Below are 20,882 nucleotides of genomic sequence, written 5' to 3'. Positions count from 1 at the left end.
TTATGCCCCAAACATTTGTTGCATACTTGCATTCATGTCATCCTGAGAGATGCTGTGGAGGAAGCAAAAGGTAAGTAAGTCATAACGGCTGACTTTCTGGAGTCCATACTGAGAGAATGAAGTGCTCAAATGTCTATAAAGCAAGAAAAAAAGCACAAAGGTGACCTGAGCAGCAGAAGAAAGGATTTCTGGCCACAGGTTCTGAGGACAACCTTCAAGACAGAGAGTTTACTAAATGGAGCCTGAAAGAATGGGTAGGCTAACACAGAGAAGTGAAGTGGGGCTGAGGATGGACAGTGGTCATTCCAGACCCAGAGAACAGGAGCCAAGAGGTCCAGAGGCAAGTCTCTCAATTCCTTAAGGGCAGGATGATGCAGTTTCCCTTGTTTTCTGTTGCATCTCTGCACGAGGAGTAGGCACACAAAATTAAATACAAAGGAAACTGGCTAAAAGTTAAATACAAAGGAAACTAAATTTGGGGCATGAAGACATGACTGCCCAGTGCTATAGTCTGATAGGACTTCAGGGTGAGATCAAGTGAGGAGTGGGTGTAGCTGGTATTCGGAATCGGGTGATGGGATACCAGGATGGCAATACTAGGGACAGAGACTCAGAGGACCACATCCCTCAGGTTGCTGCGTGGGCAAGAAGGGGAGACATGAGGGACAGCCAGACAGAAATGAGACAAGGGACAGTCAAAGAGGAGAGAGCTCTGGCAGAAACAAGAGTGCTGAGCCACCAAGACTCATGGTCCAGGTGCTACAGTGCCTCTTGGGGAGCAGTCCAGGAACCCAACTGAACCCATTTCACCTTTATATTACTGGCTTGAGCAAAGATTCCAGATCTTTGAGAGTAACTAAAACACAAAGGAAGCAACTCCAGATTTTCGTTACGTATAGAAAAACAGGTATAATTCTGAGTTCTTATTTTTAACATCTTTTACATCTTTTATATAAGAAAAGGTTCCTGTGTTTTCCTGCTATGCCCCCAACTCTCCAATAGCCAAGGTCAACAACAAATGAAAGCACACATCTGAGCGGGGGTGGGAGCAATCTCATGGTGCCAGCATCTCTCCAGGAACGCCAACCTCAAATCACTCGTGCTCTCTAGCAGGTTAAGGAAAAATACATTATATTGGATGACTCAGTCAGTCAGTTACAGAAACTCAATGAAGATGTGCTTATCGGGCCTGAGGATCTGCAGATATTCTGGGTAGCTGTCCTAGAGATAAAAGTTAAATGGACCAATTGCAAAATAATCTAATCCATTTTAAATGGTGGGATGCCATCAGTGATAGCGGGGTGGTTGCAGGGAGAGGCTGGGAGGGAGGGATGGGGAGAGAGAAAACTGACAAAGAGCAAAGAGATGACAACAACCAATGAAGGGAGATCCCACTGAACAGCAACTAGAGTGAAAGGATCAGAGTTTCAGACATTTGCTTTTGGTGGGCTGCTGACCCAGAGGCAAAGGGACAGTTACCCAGCCTTGGATGTTGGGTCCCTGACTGGTCAGATGGGTGCCTGTGATTTTCTCTGTGATAAGATACTGTGGCAAGTATTACTCAGAATCCTTTCTTAGGTCTTGAAGTGGTCAACCACCATCACTTAGGGAAGAGGACTGAAGGCTGGGTCACAGCAGCCACCTGAGCTGCTCCCCCAAATTCATGCTGTCATATGTAGGCACCCACCCCCTCCCCAAGTATTTTTTCTCTGAGATTGTGCTTTCTACCTTCCTAGTAGTTATCTTTCCTTCTGAAAACCTGAATGAAATCTCTTGGTGTATTGTTTGAGGACCATTTCTCTTCTGAAATGCTCTAACTCTGGCCATGGATATAGGCTCACGGAAGAAAAATTCCATCAAGGTGAAAAAAAGAATTGAAATAAAACTCCACTTAGTTTGGAGTTGTTGTTTTTTTGCTTTTCCAAGGTGGATGGTGAGGCTTGGGGGGGGGGGGGGGGGTGGTATGTTACAACCGTTCCTGGGTTTAAGGTCTTTGGAAAAAACTCAATTAAAAGGGGCTGGAGGGACACCTGGGTGGCTCATTGGTTGAGCGTCTGCCTCTGGCTCAGGTTGTGATCCTGGGATCCTGGGATTGAGTCCCACATTGGGCTCCATGCGGGGAGCCTGCTTCTCTATTTCTCTGCCTCTCTCATAAATAAATAAAATCTTTAAAAAAAAAAAAAAAAAGATACAGAGAGCCTGGAGTTGAGGAAGAAAGGTAAAGACTACAAAATTGTAAAATGGACTGTAAGTAGAAGAGGTGGCCTCTGGGCTTCTCATCCCCAGCTTTTCGTTCTCTAGAACTCCTTAACCCTCAATGGTGAAAATGCTGAACCCAGGCAGCAATGCGGTGGGGGGTGGGGAGATGAGGGGTGGGGGGCAGGGGTACTGTCAGGAGTTGAGGGTACGCAAGAATGAAGAGGAAAAAGTGATACCACCAGCTGAAGAGAAGATAGGTCACAAGTAACCAACTAATCCTCAAACTACAGGGAAGAAGCCGTCTTTAACGCAGAGATAGTGGTGAGTATTAGAGAGAAAGAGGATTTCTAATTTGTCTGTCTTGCTCCACTGTTTTGTGGCAACTGAGCAAATGAGGAAGATTAAATTAGCTGTCATTATGACTACATCATGTTTAATAAAGTTAAAATTGAAAGAACATCTTTGTAAAATAGAATTCTAAGCCTAACACATTAATGGCGCTTAATGAACCAAAACTGGGTAAATCCCTTTGGAGAGCCAACACATAAACAAAGCTATTAATTAGGTCACAGTTGTTTCCCAACAAGCCTTTTGTTTGATTTACTTACAGTAAACAAAACCATATCCATTCGTCTTTGTGCAGAAGTATTCACCAGTGCAACAAAATGTAATTATTACACCGTGAGCACGTGCAATTACACGACTTTACGATGACAGGGCTGTTGGTTATGCCCTTCATTAGCGTCCGTCATTTACACAGCCGCTCCCCGAGGCTGGCTGCCACCCTCCACCAACACCTGCCACACCACTCTCCACTCTCCAGAAGAGCAGGCCTTGTAGCTGACTGACTCGTCTCCATGGCCCTAAAGCTTTCAGAATAACAGAACAGACCATCCCTTGTTTTGTGGAAAGGAAATGGGTATTTCTAAAGCCAGCAAGAAAAAAAAAATGTACCCCAAATTAAAAGTTTGAGAAAAGAACATTATTTATGGTGTTTTGCTGGATTAAAAGCCAAATGCTAATCAGAAACTCTACAATAAAATAGGTTTCCACCCGGAGTGGATGGAGTACAGAGGACAAGACCCCAATGATGAGGCTAGGGAATGCACGCCACCTGGGTCCCCTGAGGTCTAATCCTGCTATTCCCTGTCAAAGGAGCCAGCAACCAAAACCAGCTATGACCAAGATGGAAGCAAGTGGCCATGTTGACCTCCCATGGTGGGAGCCCCAGACTGAAGGTCCCCCCAATCACTGGAGCGGCAGCCCTATGGGAAAATTCACCACAAAATTAAGGTCCCTCTGGGCACAGGTCATAAGCTCTGAAGAGTAACTTGTACTTCTCATCTCCAAACCGACTTCTCCCCCTCAGTTCCCCCAACTCCACCAGACCTCAGAACCCTTCCCTCACATGCCAGGCTCAACCCATCATATTGTTGTTTATCTGCCCCCAATCCAACCTTCTCACCATTTCCATTCCTGGAGACTTAGTCCGAGCTGCCAGCATCCTGTTGAACCCAAAGACAACAGAGTTTTAACTCTTAAATATGCGGGTTTCAACTCCCTCCTTAAGGAAAGAGGGAGAGCAGAGAGAGTGAGGTCAAGACAATAAGGAAGGGAGGGGCTGTAAAGTGCTCTGCCAAACCACATTGAGGACTTGGACAAAGAAACTGCCCAAGAGAAAAATCTGAGGTTCTTGAAATTTACCAGGAGATACTGGTAAGGAATGCATTCCACAAATTGACCTATTCTGATAATGGCAAGGAAGCTGACTGGTAAAGAGGATACAGAAGTTTCCAGCCGTGGGTCAGGTGCTGATGGGTAAGATTAAGGAAGGACCAGCTAAAGAGTCTGGGAGTTCTGTCGTTTGGTGTTTCCTTAACCGATCATGCATTCCAGAGCCACAGTATTCTAAGTATTTCTTTCTTTCTTTCTTTTTTTTTTTATTTTATTCTAAGTATTTCTAAGAAGGAGATGAAACAAAGAAGCTACCATCACTGTGGTCATACCAAAACCAAAAATAAATCTATATGGTACATTTAGGAGCAAGGATTTTATTTGGACCAGCCCCCAACAGAACGGGAGATCAGCCCAGCTTGCGGCTTCTGGCCCCAAAGCTTCACAAAGCACGTCAGACAGGGAAGCTTCATCGCTTCACTCAACCTACTGTGAGGATAATGTGTGCCATTCAATGCCAAGAGATGAGAACACAGTGATGGGAAACAAATGGCAATGAAAGGTTATTTTTCCAATTACTACTTAAGAACACAAAATGAAGGCATAAGGATGCATGATGCTAAATGTTTCTGGAATCTTAAGAGTCACTGTCAGGCCATCATGGAATGTCACAGGGTAGCTCATGGAAGTCAGGTGGAGTGACCTGCTTCCTACTGTGATGTTCTAGTCCAGGTAGGCCACATCCTAAAGCATCCTAAAGCATCCTTTAGGTTGGGAATACCCAACTCTTGTGTCTGCCCCGTCAGATCTCATTCCTGTACATGTCCTGGTCTGGGGAGTGCTAACATGGAAGATAGTGCTTCATCATGGAGAATCTGGAATTTCTCATTGCTCCCAAATAAGCCCCTGCACTAATGATCCCACCTGACAGTGCATGAGAAGCAGCGTAGGAGGGACTGTTGCAGAAACTACCTGAAAGATTCAAAGGAGACAGCTTTGTTTTCACCGGACATAAGGAAGCTTGGATCTTACTGATTATTTATTCTTGATCATTAACCTTTTTACTACAGATCATCAAAATCACGGGTTAACTCCATTTGTTGCCTCTCATACACTATACAGGCCTTCTTTATTTATTTACTGCTTCACCACTGATCAAAGTATCACTGGATACCATGGTGTCTGGTAACAATGGTCAGTGTCTACGAGACAGGTAAAACTCAGCCTGTTGCCACAAATGGGCACTCAGCCTGAGCATTCCTCCAGATTATTTGCATCTAAACACTTTTCCTTTGAGGGATGACTTCCTCTCATTTTATAAAGCCACATCCTAAGATTTATTGAAAACGAGTAAGCAACAGAGGAAAAGGAGACAAAAGAGAAAAGAGAGGAAGATAGAGACAAAAGGAAGAGAGGGAGGGGGAAAATAAGAAAAATAAAAAAGGAAAGATGAAATTACTATGAATGAAAGAGCCAATCAAATCTAAAAGACAGCAGATAGATACCTAGAGACCAAAGCTTAGAGCCTGCCAAGTGTGCGGTCCCCGGATAACCAGGGAAGAGATTTGCTGGATGCTTATCTAGTCTCAGCAGCCTCAGATCCACCTTCTATCCTACAGTCACACCTGAGATGCTGAGGCTGGTTTCTGCAAATCCCAAATCAGAGACACTTTGGACCAGGGGTACTCTGTTGGGTTCCACCAGCAGGGGGTATGAGAGGGGATACTGACGGTGGGCAATGAAGCAAATGGGTGCCATCGTTTATGCCAGTCCTGCAACATAACCCAGGGACTGGGACCTGGCACCAGCCCCCAGCATCCATTAGAACACACACTGAGAACTAGCCTCATGGTGCCCCTCACAGATGTGACCAGCAGCTGGACAGTGGCTCTCCTTGGAAATCTGAGCATAGGAGTCTTCAGGGTCTCTCCTCTGCCATGCTCTGGTCCGGAGATCTGTCCTGGTGTTCAGGTGCGTCCAAAAATTATTACCCTGGTGCCTCCCTTCCACTTTTTCAGACCTCCAATTCTTATATTAAATCCCCTATATTAAATTTTTTCTTTGAAATATTCGGTGTTTTGGACTTGGGCCTCTCTTCTCAGACTGCCGTCTAACATTACATCTTGCGAACATCTCAATAGCCAAGAAATTTTGCAACTTAACCAACAACCGCTCACCAGCCGAAATGAAAGGCTAATTTTCTGATTGATAGAACCCAAAATACTTGGGCCACCTGGCTGGCTCAGCAGTTGGGCATCTGCCTTTGGTTCTGGGTGCGTGATCCTGGGATCTGGGATCTAGTCCCACATCTGGCTCCCCACATGCAGTCTGCTTCTCCCTCTGCCTGTGTCTCTGCCTCTCTCTTTCTCTCTCTCTGTGGCTCTCATGAGTAAATAACTACAATCTTAAAAAAAAGAAAAAGAGAGAGAGAGAGAATTCAAAATACTGAAACAACAGTGACACGGTGACAATGAGTATTTTATGACTCTGTAAGAGGAGGCTAGATCTTGGATTTGAAATATTTCCATGGCTGGCCATCTTCAAGGAAAAGGACAATTCAAAGAAACTTCTAATATGGAAATATGAAATTATTATGTTATTTAACAGTACACTCTGAAGGTATAGTTAAGTACAGAGTTACTGTCAGGAAGGACAGGAAAAATGACAGAAAACTAACTTATTGGAAATTTCTATCAGGTTGTACAAGGAAAGTTAAGTTGAAAAACTGAACATAAATGGAAACACCTGGAAACCCACAGGTGAGGGTCTTACCATTATCTTGTCGCTGTCAATAATGGTGTTCAACCTGTGTGCAATGGTTAGCACAGTGCAGTGGGCAAATTTCTCACGGATTTTTTTTTGTATTAACTCATCAGTTCTGGAACCAAAGGAGTCGGATTTAGTTCAGTAAAAGGGGAAAACCAGACGTAAGACTTAAAACAATCACAAGACATTTTCATAATGATTTTAAGAGACAAAGACATGGTCTTCTTGAGAAACGGAGTATAAAAAACCTATATAGAAACTTCCTATTTTGCATGTAACATATTAATATTCTTCCTTCAAACTGCTTGAAACTATCAGGAGTTGAATTTAGGAAATTAGCTGTGTTAGGATACCTAATAATATTATTAACACTGTGTAATTTGTTTGGGTTGCTTCCCCTGTTTCCCAGAATGTAACATTTATCAAGGTGTCTTTGGGGTGAAGAGAGCACTTAGAAACATTTTTCAGCATCATTAAAGGTTTCCCATTGACCATATTTAAAATTTGGATTCCAAGGCTCATGAACCTCAGGTCTGTACCTGGGATCCACATTTGCTGTCGCTTCATCAATGATCAATATCCGATTTTTCCTGAGGATAGCCCTGGCAAGACACACCAACTGTCTCTGTCCAACACTAAAGTTCGATCCTGATTCTGCTAATTCAGTGTCCAATTTGCCAGGAAGATCTTCAACAGCGTCTTTAAGCTGTACCTGTGGACACAGAAAAAATCACATCTTTACAAAAGTAGACAAGTGGATGTGGGAGCTCAGAAATAGCTTACATGTCCAGTCACATGATGGATGGTAGGGTTACTTACAGTTACTGTTTACTGAAAAAGACGCACACCATCAACTCAGCACAGAATTATTCTTAGGAGCACAATCTTAAAAGGAATTGAGAGTGTTCTGTGTTGCCATCAGTAGACACCATCAGTTCATGCATGAAGAAATAACTACTATGTTGAATAAAGCTATTCTCAAGGTAAAACAAGGAATAATTTAAAATGCTCCCTCTTAATTTTTAGATAAAAGATAACTGTAGGAATTTATATATAAGACACAAAAAAGCACAATGGTGCTTGCCTGGGGGCAGACAGTTAACTATAAATACACAAGAGAATTTGAGGTGGGGAGGGGGAGTGACAGTAATCTTCTAAATCTTCTAAAACTGGATAGTTATGATAACTAACTACAAATTTACCAAAGACCATCAGTGATCACACATATAATGGGGGAATTTTCTCCTATGTAAAAATGATACCTCAATAAAGTTGGTGAAAAGAAATCATATCATTATCCCCCATCTCTGCCATGTGACATCCACCAGGAACTCCTTCCTTGGAATTACAGAAATCCCTCAAAAAACTGAAGCTATCAGCTATTTCCCTAAGTGTAGTCTAAACAATTAAAAAAAGTTAAAAGGATCATCATGCTTGAGTCAAGTTTCCCAGAATACATTGTGTACATAAGAGCTAGTGCACTAAAAGGAGAAAAAAATTGTTTCATTATTGCAGGAAGTGTGGTTCTCAAAAGACAGAAATGTGTGAGCACATTTTCATTTTGGAAGATTTTAATGGCAAAAACAAAACAAATTTAAACAATGGAAACCACACCTAATATATTAGCAAACCTGGAACCATTTTGGAAATGGCTCCTTCCCAAATTTAGTCCATACTGCTAGACCAGTCAAGTACATTTCCTTTAAACTCATGTTTTGCAGTGAAAGAAAACAGGGTCCAACATCAGATCTTATTTCCCCTGGCCTCCGAGTTTAGATACTGTTTATATTAATCTATCTTCTATCTAAGATTTTTTTAAAATTTTTATTTATTTATTTATGATAGTCACACACAGAGAGAGAGAGCGAGAGAGAGGCAGAGACATAGGCAGAGGGAGAAGCAGGTTCCATGCACCAGGAGCCTGATGTGGGATTCGATCCCGGGTCTCCAGGATCGCGCCCCAGGCGCTAAACCGCTGCGCCACCCAGGGATCCCTATCTAAGATTTTAATTTCCAAAAAAACAAAAACAAAAAACAAACAAACAAAAAAACCTTTTAAACACCAAAAATAATCTGAAATCACACTGAGTGGTAGAGCTCAGCCCCATGAATACTTGGTTTGGGGAAATTTTACAGAATAAGAACCAAACTCATGCTATTCTTGAGAGCTGGAGAACAGACAGTAAATGTACTTCAAATTAAGAGACCAATAGATTGATGGGTGGTGGCCAATAAGGAGGGACACAGAAATAAGTATCAAATGACAAAACACAAGGTGAGTGAGCAATATTTTGACAGTGATCCTAAATGCTGAAACACTTGTGTGAATAGAATTATTGTGCTTAAGATGGAAGCCAAACCACAGAAATGGGAAATCTGAGTTAGATTTCATATGATATTGGTACTCAACATTAGCATGAAAGGCATATAAAATCTAAAGTATAAAAACCGGATGGTGGCGGCCAGACCTTGCACTAAAATTATGAAATGGAAGAATTCGGCTTAATCAACCCCATTCCCTACAAAGAGGAGGGCCTCTTTGTAAAGAATACAGGTGATTCTTTTGATGAAACCTATTCATGAAACCTATCACACCCCCAGGTGATGGAACCAATCGTGGCTTTCACTAGCTTTTCCTTCTGAGTTGATGTTGGCAATATCTATAGAAGCCAATGGGTCTTTCTTAAGGCTGGTATCTTGACTTTGAAGAGATAACTTCATGCTTGCCTGACGCAGATGACAGCTTACTAGCTTGCTTTTTTTTTTTTTTTTTGAAGATTTTATTTATTTATTCATGGGAGACACAGAGAGAGAGGGGGAGACATAGGCAGAGGGAGAAGCAGGCTCCATGCAAGAAGCCCGATGTGGGACACAATCCCGGGACTCCAGGATCACGCCTGGGTCAAAGGCAGGTGCAAAACCACTGAGCCACCCAGGGATCCCCTAGGATTATTTTTAAGCTAAAGAAAATAATAAACTACACCAAAACTGAAAATAATAAGCTGAATTTACAAGACACCCATTTCCATCATAGTAAACCTTGTCAGAGTAACCCAGTATCTGGGCTGAATCTAGTAGGTGCTAGGATCCCTCATACTAGGCTAACACCGATGTCACACGATCTCCACATTTTGTTGAATTTTCTTTTCAAACACAAAGGCTGATGTGAACTGGAGAGAGAAGACACTCTGAAATGCAATCAACCAACAGGTGGACAAAAGTTTTTATTAGAACTAAACCAATAGTAATGAAGTAAAGGGGAAGCCGATTGATCAAAATGAATGGCCTCCAGAGAAATGTAAATACAACATCACTAAAGCAAGAGCTGCAGTACATTTCCCCATGCACACACTGCTGAGGCTCAGAGTTCTCGGGCTTAGTTTCCTATATGAGAAAGACTCATACTCTAATAGAGGTGCCACCAGTGTGGAGCATAAATAGACAACTTCTCCCTAGTTCTAACAGGACATTCCCCTACTCTTAATTGCATATCCCAGTAATAAAACTGTTTGGTGCTGTTTTGTTTAGAAGAAGTGTCAAAACTTGGACACTCAGCAGTATATCTATTATGATCTTTTAGCCCCTTGGATAATAAATTGCTTGATTTGCAGTCATTACTTATATTAAGAACTCCCAGTGCTTTGTAGGTGTCCCAATTGCCACTAATTTCTAACGTCTGGTTTATGGCTGTTTTTAAATTTATGAAAAAAGAGCCCAGATGAGATGGGCAGCATGCACAGTACTGCCACCCTTCAAACGTCTACCTCATCTAGGAGAGGAGCGGGAAACACAAGAACCTTAAAAAAAAAAAAAAAAGAAAAGAAAAGAAAAACCTTAATTGGAGGCTTTTAAAAAATTAAGATTTTATTTATTTACTTGATGGAGAAGAGAGCAAGTGCAAGCAGGGGGAGCAGCAGCAGCAGAGGGAAAAGCAGGCTTCTACTGAGCTTGGGGGCTCGATCCCAAGACCTCGGGATCATGAAGTGAGCTGAAGGCAGAAGCTTATCTAACTGAGCCACCCAGGCATCCCTTCACTGAAGTCCTTAAAGAGGAGAAAAATAGTAGTGCTCTCATACTGGCTCTCAGGTCAACCCTGTGAATTAGGGTTCTGTTTGCAGCTCGACATCATCTGTAAAGCATCTGACTGGGGTGGTTGGTCTACCTTTAAGGGAGCTGCCAAAGATACCAGGTCTGGTGATGATGCTCAGGTTTGGACACAATGGGAAGAAGCAAGCCGTGAAGACGGTGGGTAGACGGAACACGATAAATTGAAAAGAGCCTGAATGGCACTTGTATGCTGCACCATCTATATGGTGTTTCTCCAGGTAAATGCACATATATTACATCCTGATTACAGTTTTAGGGAAGGTAGGTTCTTTGTCCACAGTTGAGAGGCCGGGAGATTCGAAGGATTCCAGGTGAAGGGTGCTACCTAATCTATTACAGAATGATCCCAACTTCTCTGAATAGGGTCATGAAACCCATATAAATACTATGAAGTCTGTAGTACTTCATCTGCCAAGAGTATGATCCAGAGAATAAAAGCAATAATGTACACGGGAGAAAATCTGGAGAACTCAGAAAAGCCAAAGCGGAGTGGGGGGAAAAAAATCCTAATTTTTCTATTATCCCCAAAATAAGCAACATTTATGTTTTGATGCCTTTCTTAAGTACACGCTTCAGAATCTATATGCTAGTAAAACAGTTTGAATCATACTGTAAATACAATGCTTAAATATCTATATATTTTAAGAAAGTCTACCAAATCTTTTGTTGAAAAATATACATGTCAGGAAGAAATAATTCCTAGAGAAACACAACTATGGGATGAATTCTCACTCAAAGAGGTACCACTAAAGCAATGAGGTCAATTCCAGAAGCAACACATGAAAACTACACACCTCACTTTGTGCAGCAATCCTGTTTATTTCTATTTAAGGAAGTCCCAAATGTAGTCAAAAGAAACTAAAGGTAGAGCTTACAAAACCACTTCCATCACATTATATTTAGAATTCTGACAGGCTACTAAATTTTATTTTAATTTTGGCAGAAAAAAATAAGCATAGGGATGGACACCTGGATGACTCAGTGGCTGCCTTTGGCTCAGGGTGTGATCCCAGGGTCTTGGGATTGAGTCCCACATTGAGCTCCCTGCATGGAGCCTGCTTCTCCCTCTGCCTATGTCTCTGCCTCTCTCTCTGTGTGTCTCTCAAAATAAAAGAAAAGAAAAAAGAAAAGAAAAGAATGTTATGATCAAAGTTCTGAGATAGTTTTTATAGGATCTGTCTTATAGGATCTGTTTCCTAATTAACATTTCTTTCTGGTCCCGTGACAGTGTGTTCTAGAGTAATTTTGCTACCTGAGAATCTATGAGGAGAGATTGCAAGCTCTGAAACAAAGGGAAAAATAATTTACCAGTAATTCCTGTTTAATTAAGGTGTGTCCCAATGGCATCACAATTATGAAATTTGTCATAGGAGTCGGAGAGAAAGGGATCGTCCTATTTTTCTTTAGACTTGATAGCTAACTGTTCTGCTCACCTCTTTTCTTCTAGAATTTCACTAGAGGAAGACTCACAAACTTAAATGAAATTAGAGATCAATTGCTTTCAAGCTTGAAGGATAAGGTGAACTAATTGGCGCAATGCAGGAAAATAAAATCCCTAGGGTTACTGGAAAGCAGGGTGTAAGACTCAGTAGTGACATGCCTTCAGAAACCAGAATGACTGGCAGGAAACTGTCTAGCCTCCAATTATGCCTGATCACAGTCAAAGTGGATCTACATACTGGAAGAGCTTAGAGCTTTCCCTGGAAGGGTTATACGAAATGGCAAACACTGATGCAAAACTACAATAATGTGAGCAATCAGTCACTGGGATCTGTGCAATTATTTTTAAAGAGATAAGTCACATGTTCTCAAAATGAAGAGATCAAATACTTTAGCAACCATTTATTAAGTGCCACCTTTTTAAATACAAAAGAGTGAGGTAGATCCCATGAGGGATTAGACGTCTAAGGTTTAGAAGTCTGACATGGTTTCTGACATCCAGGAGTTTAGAATTAATTTGCAGGATTAGGGCAAACACACAAAACAACTAGTGTCAAAATATACAAACCAATAGCATCCTAACAGCCAAAATCCTTTCCATGCAAGATCAAGGAAATTCAAAGAAGTGACCCAAATGGTAAAGACTACACAAATAACAGAAAAACCTGTAGAAATTAATAGATAGCATGAAAACTTAGTGAAAGGTCCAGGGTGCTGCCACTTACATTTACTTAGTAGTATTAAAATGACATATTTGCCAAAAATAATTATTAAACATTCTAATTATATTAACTTTCATAAACACTTTCTTACACAACTTCAAAGCATTTTATTAATATGCTCTCCTTATCTATAGTCAATAATGAAAAACTATTACTATCTTCATTGAGTGGATTTTCCTTAAGAAGAAGTAAAATGAATGTTGTAGGCTAACTGGTCACCAAAATGTAAACCCATAAATATAACTCCCAGTTTAGTACTTTGCTAAAGACAAGTAAGAGAATGTATTGAATTGCTTTGGATTCTAGAAATAAAGTTACAGTGAAAATAGGAGATGTTTTATTTTTGGTTTTTGTCATCATTAATAGGTAAATTTTAAGTGTGTCCAAGCCTTCAATGCTCTCCCAGGTAGTGAACAGAGGCTGTTACACCAAGAAGTTCCCATTTATTATCTGCAACATTCTAGAGGTACAAACACACATACTGATGGTAACAAGCTTAAAATAATTATGTTTATTAAATTACCTCTGTTAAGGCATTCCACAGTTCCTCATCCGTATGCTCATTAAAGGGATCCAGATTTTTCCTCATTGTTCCAGTGAATAAAACAGGCTCCTAAATATTCAAAAATAGTGTTAACACTATAGCCCTCTTTTCATTTTACTTCAATGCTAAATTCCAGAACATTGTAAAATTTTAAACCAAAACTCACTATAATCATTAATAGTAAGGATACAATCACCTGTTGACAAAACAGTGTCTCTATGAATTTTCCATTGCACAAAGTGTAACCCAAAATATCTTCTGGACCACTGACTGCTAACAAAATAAACTGTTGAAGTGGGTCGTCTTAAGAAAAAAACTGAAGAGAGGAGGATTCGGTTTTTAAAAATGCCTCCCTACTAATATCTACTTAAGCAGGAAAAACAAGGATACAATTATTTAAGGATACTCATCAAGAGAGTTAAGTTTATCGTCTCTCTTGCTGTGACCCTGGAAAATATCAATAGTATAATTCGTTGACATTTTTGACTCAAAGCAAAATTGGAAAATGTGCTCACATTTGCACAGATACAAAAGGTAGGATACTTCCTCCATTGGTAGAACAGTCTTCTGGAATTAGGAGTCTCTTCCCATGTGCGAATGGGACACCCTGGTTTATGTCCAAAGAGAATATGAACTAATGGGCCAGTTGGCGACTCTATGCATGAAGAAATGCCTCTGGTTTTGCACCAGCTAATCCTCACATTATCTTGTCTGAGCATCAGGATTACATGCCTCACAGAACCTCGTTATTAACTACAAGGACAGGATAACTTGAAACCCATTGTGACGTGAGTAATAATAATATTACTTTAATTTAAATAGCTCTTCCTAGTCACTTGCTTCAGGAGGAGCCACAATTAAATCATTCTTGCAAGTATTATGTCTCCTTCTGGGTTTCAGGAGACAATCTGGTACCTAAGCTTATGTAGGCCATTTTTGTTTTCTTGTGGAAGGCTCTGATAACCCAGACCAAAAGAGCATGTGAAGCAGAGCAAAGCCCAACTGGCTACTTTTAGGGAAGTCAGTAGGACAACGAGATGCACAGATGCGGAAGCAAGAGAAGATCTGACTTCCACAGGCATCCAAGAAGGGATCAAGGGAATCACCAGTCTCAAATCTCCCCTGACCTTGGGGCTAGATTGTTCCTCCTGGCTTCTCAAAAGCTGAGAAGACTAAGGTAAACATTTCTTCTCTCTAGCCACAGAGAAGAATTACACTCATAGTGCCTCTTGTACCTTCTTTCCCTGTGGTCTCAGTTTTAAGACTGAGGAGGGAGAAATGAATGCATTAGGTGTGCTATCCAAAATATGCCTACCTGAAGGCAAAATCCAAATATTAAGAGACAATTAAAAAGGACACTTTGTTTACAAAGTTAATTAAAATTGGTGGCTGAAAAAAAATTGGTGGCTGATATGCCCCAAAAGCACTGAAAAATAACTGGTCATCGGAGGTTTCAAAATGATTACTGAACTGAAAATCCCAAGATCCCAGTTCAAAGTCTCCCTTAAAACTACTGAATTTAGGATCAAAGACTAAATCACTAACTAGGGGCACCTGGGTGGCTAATTGGTTGAGTGTCTGCCGTTGGCTCAGGTCATGAGCCCCCGGTCTTGGAATCAAGTCCCAGGTCGGGCTCCCCGCAGGAAGCCTGCTTCACTCTCTACCTACATCTCTGCCTCTCACTCTGTCTTCCTAAATAGCAACTTAAAAATAATAATAATAAACCACTATCTAATAAGCCATGGTAGGAGGTCCCTGACAGTGTATTTCATTCACTCTACTTCAGAAAATCTTCACATCTTACTTTAACTTACACTTTTGTAATTATCAATTCAACAAACTCTCATTTCCCCTCCTCCAATTCCCTGAGGGTTCCATAAAGGAGGGCTGCTACCCATTGTTCCTCACTTTTTCACAGTCCTCCTCCCACCAAGGCTCTAAACCATGAGTAATATCTGCTCCAGCGCCCAAACTGAGAGACTCTGATGACTGGTGTTTGGGGGAGGTAAAGTGATGGACAGAGTAAGGAATCAGCTTCAAGGCCAGCCAAAGAAGTGGGAGGTGGTCTCTTTGCTTATACTAATCCCAAGCCGATCAGGGTTGACAGGACCAAACGTGTTTGCCTTCAGGTGCCTCTCATAAAACAAACTCACATCCGTTAACAGGTCTAGGATAAAGGGTCCACCTGGATTTTAAAGTATACTCTACAGAGCTGTTTCCTAAGCTAATCTACAAAAAATCCTGACTTGTTTTTCAAATATAGACTTTTCTTTTTTTGTTAAATAATGAAAAGGCCCAGTTCGCAGGTTTGGGAGGCATTGTTTTGGTGGTTATTCAAGAGGAGAATACACATTTAAAATCCAATCCCCTATTTCATTCACAGGAAGGGTCTCTCCCATCACCTCCCTCATCTTCTCTTTAAGAAAAAGTCTTGAAATGGAGGAACCTGCCCAAAAACTGGGGGACTAACATGTGATTCTTTGCAGAAAGAGGAGTTGGTCTCTTTGACACTGAGCCTGGGGCTCTTTGTGTTGAGCTCTAAACAGACATCTGAGATATCTAGAGACTGTAGGGAGGTTCTGTTCATTATCAAGTCACCGCTCTCATACAGAAAAAAAGTTGAGTTTAACCACTTCCCCTTGCAATCCAGGTCACCACTTAAATCTCTATGTCAATCTAAAGGGATATAGTAGGTGATTACTCAAGTTCACTTAGCAGTGTGTAGAAGCAAACAGTTTAGTAATTTAGAATATTTTTCTTTGTTACAACAGACTGAATATATATTTCCAAATGAATACAATTTCAGTCTAAACATGAAAGAAGAGAATAATTTATTAGAACGTTAACTGATTGAAGCTGTATTTTTCTTTAAAACCAGCAGGCAATTTGTTAACAATGTCTGTTTAATATGCCAATGTGTATTATGCGTGGTGTTCATTTTGGTTTCTATTCATTTAACTTTCATCCACTTGCCAAATAAGAAACCACTATACTATCTTCAAAAGGTAATAAAAGTGCTCACAGTAGACACATACTGCAAGAGCAGATAGGGTCAAATTAATCGTCATTTCTGATAGATACTATTATTTAAAGTACCCACGTCCAAGCAATGAAGTCTATAAACTCATCTTATAAATAAATGTTGTAAAAATGTTTGCAGGCATAACATTTCAGCATAGAGATTCATGGCAGGACATACAAGCTTCATGTAAACATATAATATACACTAAATATATTAACCTAAATATTTTTCCTGTGGGTATACAATTAAGCGTCATTTTGGAAGAGTTACATGGCATGGTACAGTCAGGAAAACAAATGCTCTTTTCAGCGTACTATTTTAAATGGAATCTTAACATCAAATCTGTTTTTCATTAAAAGCTTACCTTTTTAAATTTTTTGTGCCATAGTAATTTTTTTTCCTTTGTTAACCAAAGTAAGTTCAGATTAGCCATGTGACCCAAAAATGGCCACTCTGAATCAAAGCATTTAGTGTAGTAAATTGATAATCTCTCAACACAATTGTAAGACTAAGAACACGGTCTTACTAGGCCTTTTGTAGACGCTACTAGAAGACAAAGCTCTCATTATCCTAAAAGGAAATCCTACCCACTAACTTTCAGAAGCTTAAAATGACCCTGGTCCAAAACCAAAAAAAAGTACAAGTGGTTACAAACCAGGCAGATAAAGTACAACACTTTCCATACCTTAATCATTTCAGGCCCAAACCAGGAAATCTGTCCTCTCCGAAAACATAGCCTCCAGAGAGGCTGCTGGTCCCCTGTGTCCTAAGAGCTACATTTTCATTTCTAATCTGAGGACCTTTATTAAGGTAGCTTGTCTCTGTGTTTCAAGAATGAGAGAATCACCCGAAGAGGCTTTAAATCTTACTTTCTTTAAAAAAAAAAAAAAAGAATCCTATAGCCTCTGAATGAACTGATCATCATCCATATTCAGAAGAAAAGAACACTGTCTGCCAACAAAGGAAAAAGAGTTTAAGTCCTGTAAAGTCCTCTTTCGATACAAAAGGTCAGGAGCTCAGGGAGCACTACCCTGGGCTTTAATGAAGACTTCAGTGTCAGAAACAAAAGGCCGACTCCATTAGGCTAGATTCCAGTTGTATTTCTTTACTAGTAACAGCATACTACCTCTTTCCTCTGAGTTCTGTTCTCAACAAGGAAAAACAAAACGAAAACAAAAATAAAAACAAAACAAAAATAGAGGAAATAAATCCAGAATAAAAAAGTCTTAAAGAGACAGCTCTAGTTAACCTTTCCCACCTACCGAAGATAACCCAGGGAAATGGAAATAAATACCAAGGCAGCAGGGTGGACGGCTTAAAAAATATGTAGCTTTGGCTCTGATTTTTAAAAGTCTATTAAATGTTAAAAAAAAAAAAAAAGAAGAAGAAAGAAAGAAAGAAAAATAAAGAATCGGTTTAATCATGATAAAGATGATAGCTGTTGATCTGTGCCAACCCTTGGGGTGCAATCATAAATAATGAATTTGCATGGAATCACTTTTCAACTGAAAACATTTTCTTGGTGCCAAAAGGAAAAAGGCCTTAGATGTAGAGAATCCATCCAAAAAAGTTTTGAAATCCACTTTTCCAGATCCTTTCAGATAAGCAAGCTATTCTCTAAATATAATCTCATCTTGCTATTCTCCGTAGGGAACATGTTTAACTATTTCGAGTCGTGAGCATAAAGAGAAGTGCCCATTTCAGCTACCCTTTTGGCAATTTAGGAAGGGCTTTCATTTTTTCCTTTCTGCTGAAATTTATACAAATTGAGAGGTACATTCCAAAGAATATTTGTTTTTGAATATTCCCGGTGGGATCGGCCCATGACTGTACCACCACTTGTGTCACTACTTCCTTGCCTCTCCTGAGGTGGGCACTGGCTGGGATCCTCTCCTTCCATTTCTCATCTCTCCCGGCATGGGCAGCAGGGACCTGGATGAGCTGGACAAACGGGAGGGCCATGGAAGCTCACTCCCAGGCCCACAGCAAGCCACAGCCAGAGAAGGAGGCAGACCTGGCTCACCTAAATTGTACACTCAAAAAACAAAAAAACCCAACAATAATCAGAAAAGACAAAACAAACAAAAACCTTCATTCTCCTTGTAGAGACTGATCCAAACTCTAAATCAGGGTGCTGAGACACTGCTTCCTATTCATACCAGGGGAAGAGGGACGGAATTTGTCTGCGCTTATAGACAAGTAACTTAAGTGACGAGGCCAACAGACCTTCCCACCCCTGCAGCCAACTTAGATGCTGTAAAGAGAAAGGGCTCTTAGCTCTGGCACGGTACAATTTCGATTACCTACTCCTGATGCTAGCCTAGGACAGGTAAGTGCATTAACCCCTTTTCTTAAAAATTGATTTTCTTTTAGTGCAGAGTGTGCCTCACGATTTTTCAGCAAATGTTACAAATGTTTCAGCCTTTCAAAACCATCACTGTCCAAATGAGAAAAACAAGAACTATCTTTGACACTGCTCTCAATTGTCCTTTGTTGTGATTTTGGGGAATTGTTTTTGAGTGTGATAGAAAAAATAGGGTAAGATACTGAAGATCATTCAGTTAAAAAAAATATATATATATATATATATATACTGTATATGTATTTGAAGTCAGACAGTCCAGAGTTCTGATTCTACTGCTTAAGAGCTGTTTGACTCCCGATACATAAGGAACCACCCTCGGCCCATCTTCATTTCCTTCCTGGAAAATGGTGTTAACCCTGTAGGGCTGCGGTGAGAATAAGGGCCCAAGAGAGGCTCCAGACATGGGACTTACCTAGAGCAGGAGTCCGGCTAACCAGGGGACAGAAAAGAAAAGTGGTTTTGTTTTTTCAAACTGCAAGTGCAGGCAACGGATCATGAAATCAATTTTGTGCTTCATGACCATCATTTTGTCTTTGATATGAACTAGAATAGAATGGATATAATAGAAAATTGAGTGCAGAGCACTAAGGATAATAGTGTTTTGCGAAATACGTGTTTCTGCACGTATGTGTGCACACATGTGCGTGCAGGATCGTGATATATAGCAGTTTACTGTGGTGGTTCTACAGTTCACCAATGTGTTGCGGGCCTGAGGAGAGCAGTGAGCTGGTCAGGATGTGGAACTGGGAATCTCCCTACAATAAATATGAATCCTGCTCTGCCACTTCCTTGAAGGGGTGAAGCTCACTGTGCCTCAATTTTTAAATGTGTCCGATTAGGATCACCATAAAACTGTAGGGATAGTATGCCACGAGGCTAAAACATGTAAAGCACTAGAAATGTTAGGTGCTAGGAATACTTCAATTCACATACGACTACAACCAAAACTACAGCAACAGAAATGAGAGAGCTTGGGGAGAGGTAGGAAATAGCCAGGCACAAGGGAAGGGTGAAGAAAACAAACATATCCAGGTCTTCAAAGGGGACTGCAAAGCATTAGTGGGGTACAGAGCAGTGGTCAGGAAAGAAGCCAGGTGGGAGAGGAGCCAGAAAACAAAAGAAAACAAGTGATACATCTCTCCTTGTTCCTGGTGAAGAAAACACTGGACAGGTTCGTTACTCTTGATGCTAGAATTCATATTGTCTTCACTTTTTTGGTTTCACTATATACACATGGATAGAAACAAGTTGGTTTATGATAAACAACCGATGTAAAAGAAATCACCAACGACCACAAAAACAAAGAGAAATTTAAGAGCCTCATTCCAAAACGTGTTACTGCTTTTACTTAAGTAACAATAATACCCAAGAGGGTAGTGCCCTGATCTTTAGTAACAATAGTTTCTATTTATGAAGCACTCCTGAGAGGCCACAAACATTTTTTCTCCTGCAGTTAAATCTTTGAGACAAATATATGAGCCAGTAACTACTAGCCCGTAACTACTAGCCCTGTTTTATGGTGGAGGACACTGGAGCTTGGACGCTAAGTGACATCAAGGGTCACACGTGAGACAGAGAAGGAATAAAAAGGAGGGTCGTGTTGATAACTCAGTCAACACCCTTAAAGATTCTACCACTGGCTGCCTCCTGCGAGATTTCCTGGGACCCTCACATATTGCACCGTCTATCTAGACTCTCTTTTCGTCAACCAATATTGCGCATTGGAGACAAAGGCATATAAAGTGAGAACTCTGTGTTTACAATGGTTGGTGATCACTATCTACATGGATACAAAGCTTAGTACTGTTTTGTAAGCACGCTCGCTGGAGTATGCACCTCCAGCATGCTCCAAAGTAGGGTGGGAAGTTATGGAAGAGAACCCAAACCTGGTGATGTCAAGGTGTATTTAGTCTTTGCTTAGATGTGCTTCCAAAACATTAGTGGCAAAGCCAAAAATCATCTAACGTTATTTCTTTATTTATACAGTGCTTTTATGTACACAAGCATACAACCATTTCTTATTAAGAAGCATTAAAAATAATT

At 40.6% G+C, this 20,882-nt stretch overlaps 1 protein-coding gene across 1 annotated transcript in view; it reads right to left on the bottom strand.

Annotated features, from left to right (window-relative positions):
- ABCC4 (ATP binding cassette subfamily C member 4 (PEL blood group)) overlaps nt 1-20,882 on the bottom strand; it is a 246,477-nt gene that overhangs the window by 14,775 nt on the left and 210,820 nt on the right. The window contains exons 27-29 of the mRNA XM_077855182.1: nt 13,432-13,521; nt 7,179-7,351; nt 6,646-6,751 (exon numbers count right to left, since the gene is read on the bottom strand). Coding sequence (XP_077711308.1) covers nt 6,646-6,751; nt 7,179-7,351; nt 13,432-13,521 — 369 coding nt within the window. The remainder of the gene's footprint in view (nt 1-6,645; nt 6,752-7,178; nt 7,352-13,431; nt 13,522-20,882) is intronic.

This window comes from Canis aureus, chromosome 17 (assembly GCF_053574225.1).
Source record: "Canis aureus isolate CA01 chromosome 17, VMU_Caureus_v.1.0, whole genome shotgun sequence".
In the NCBI taxonomy this organism is placed as follows: domain Eukaryota; kingdom Metazoa; phylum Chordata; class Mammalia; order Carnivora; family Canidae; genus Canis; species Canis aureus.
This window is presented reverse-complemented; position numbering and strand designations above follow the sequence as displayed.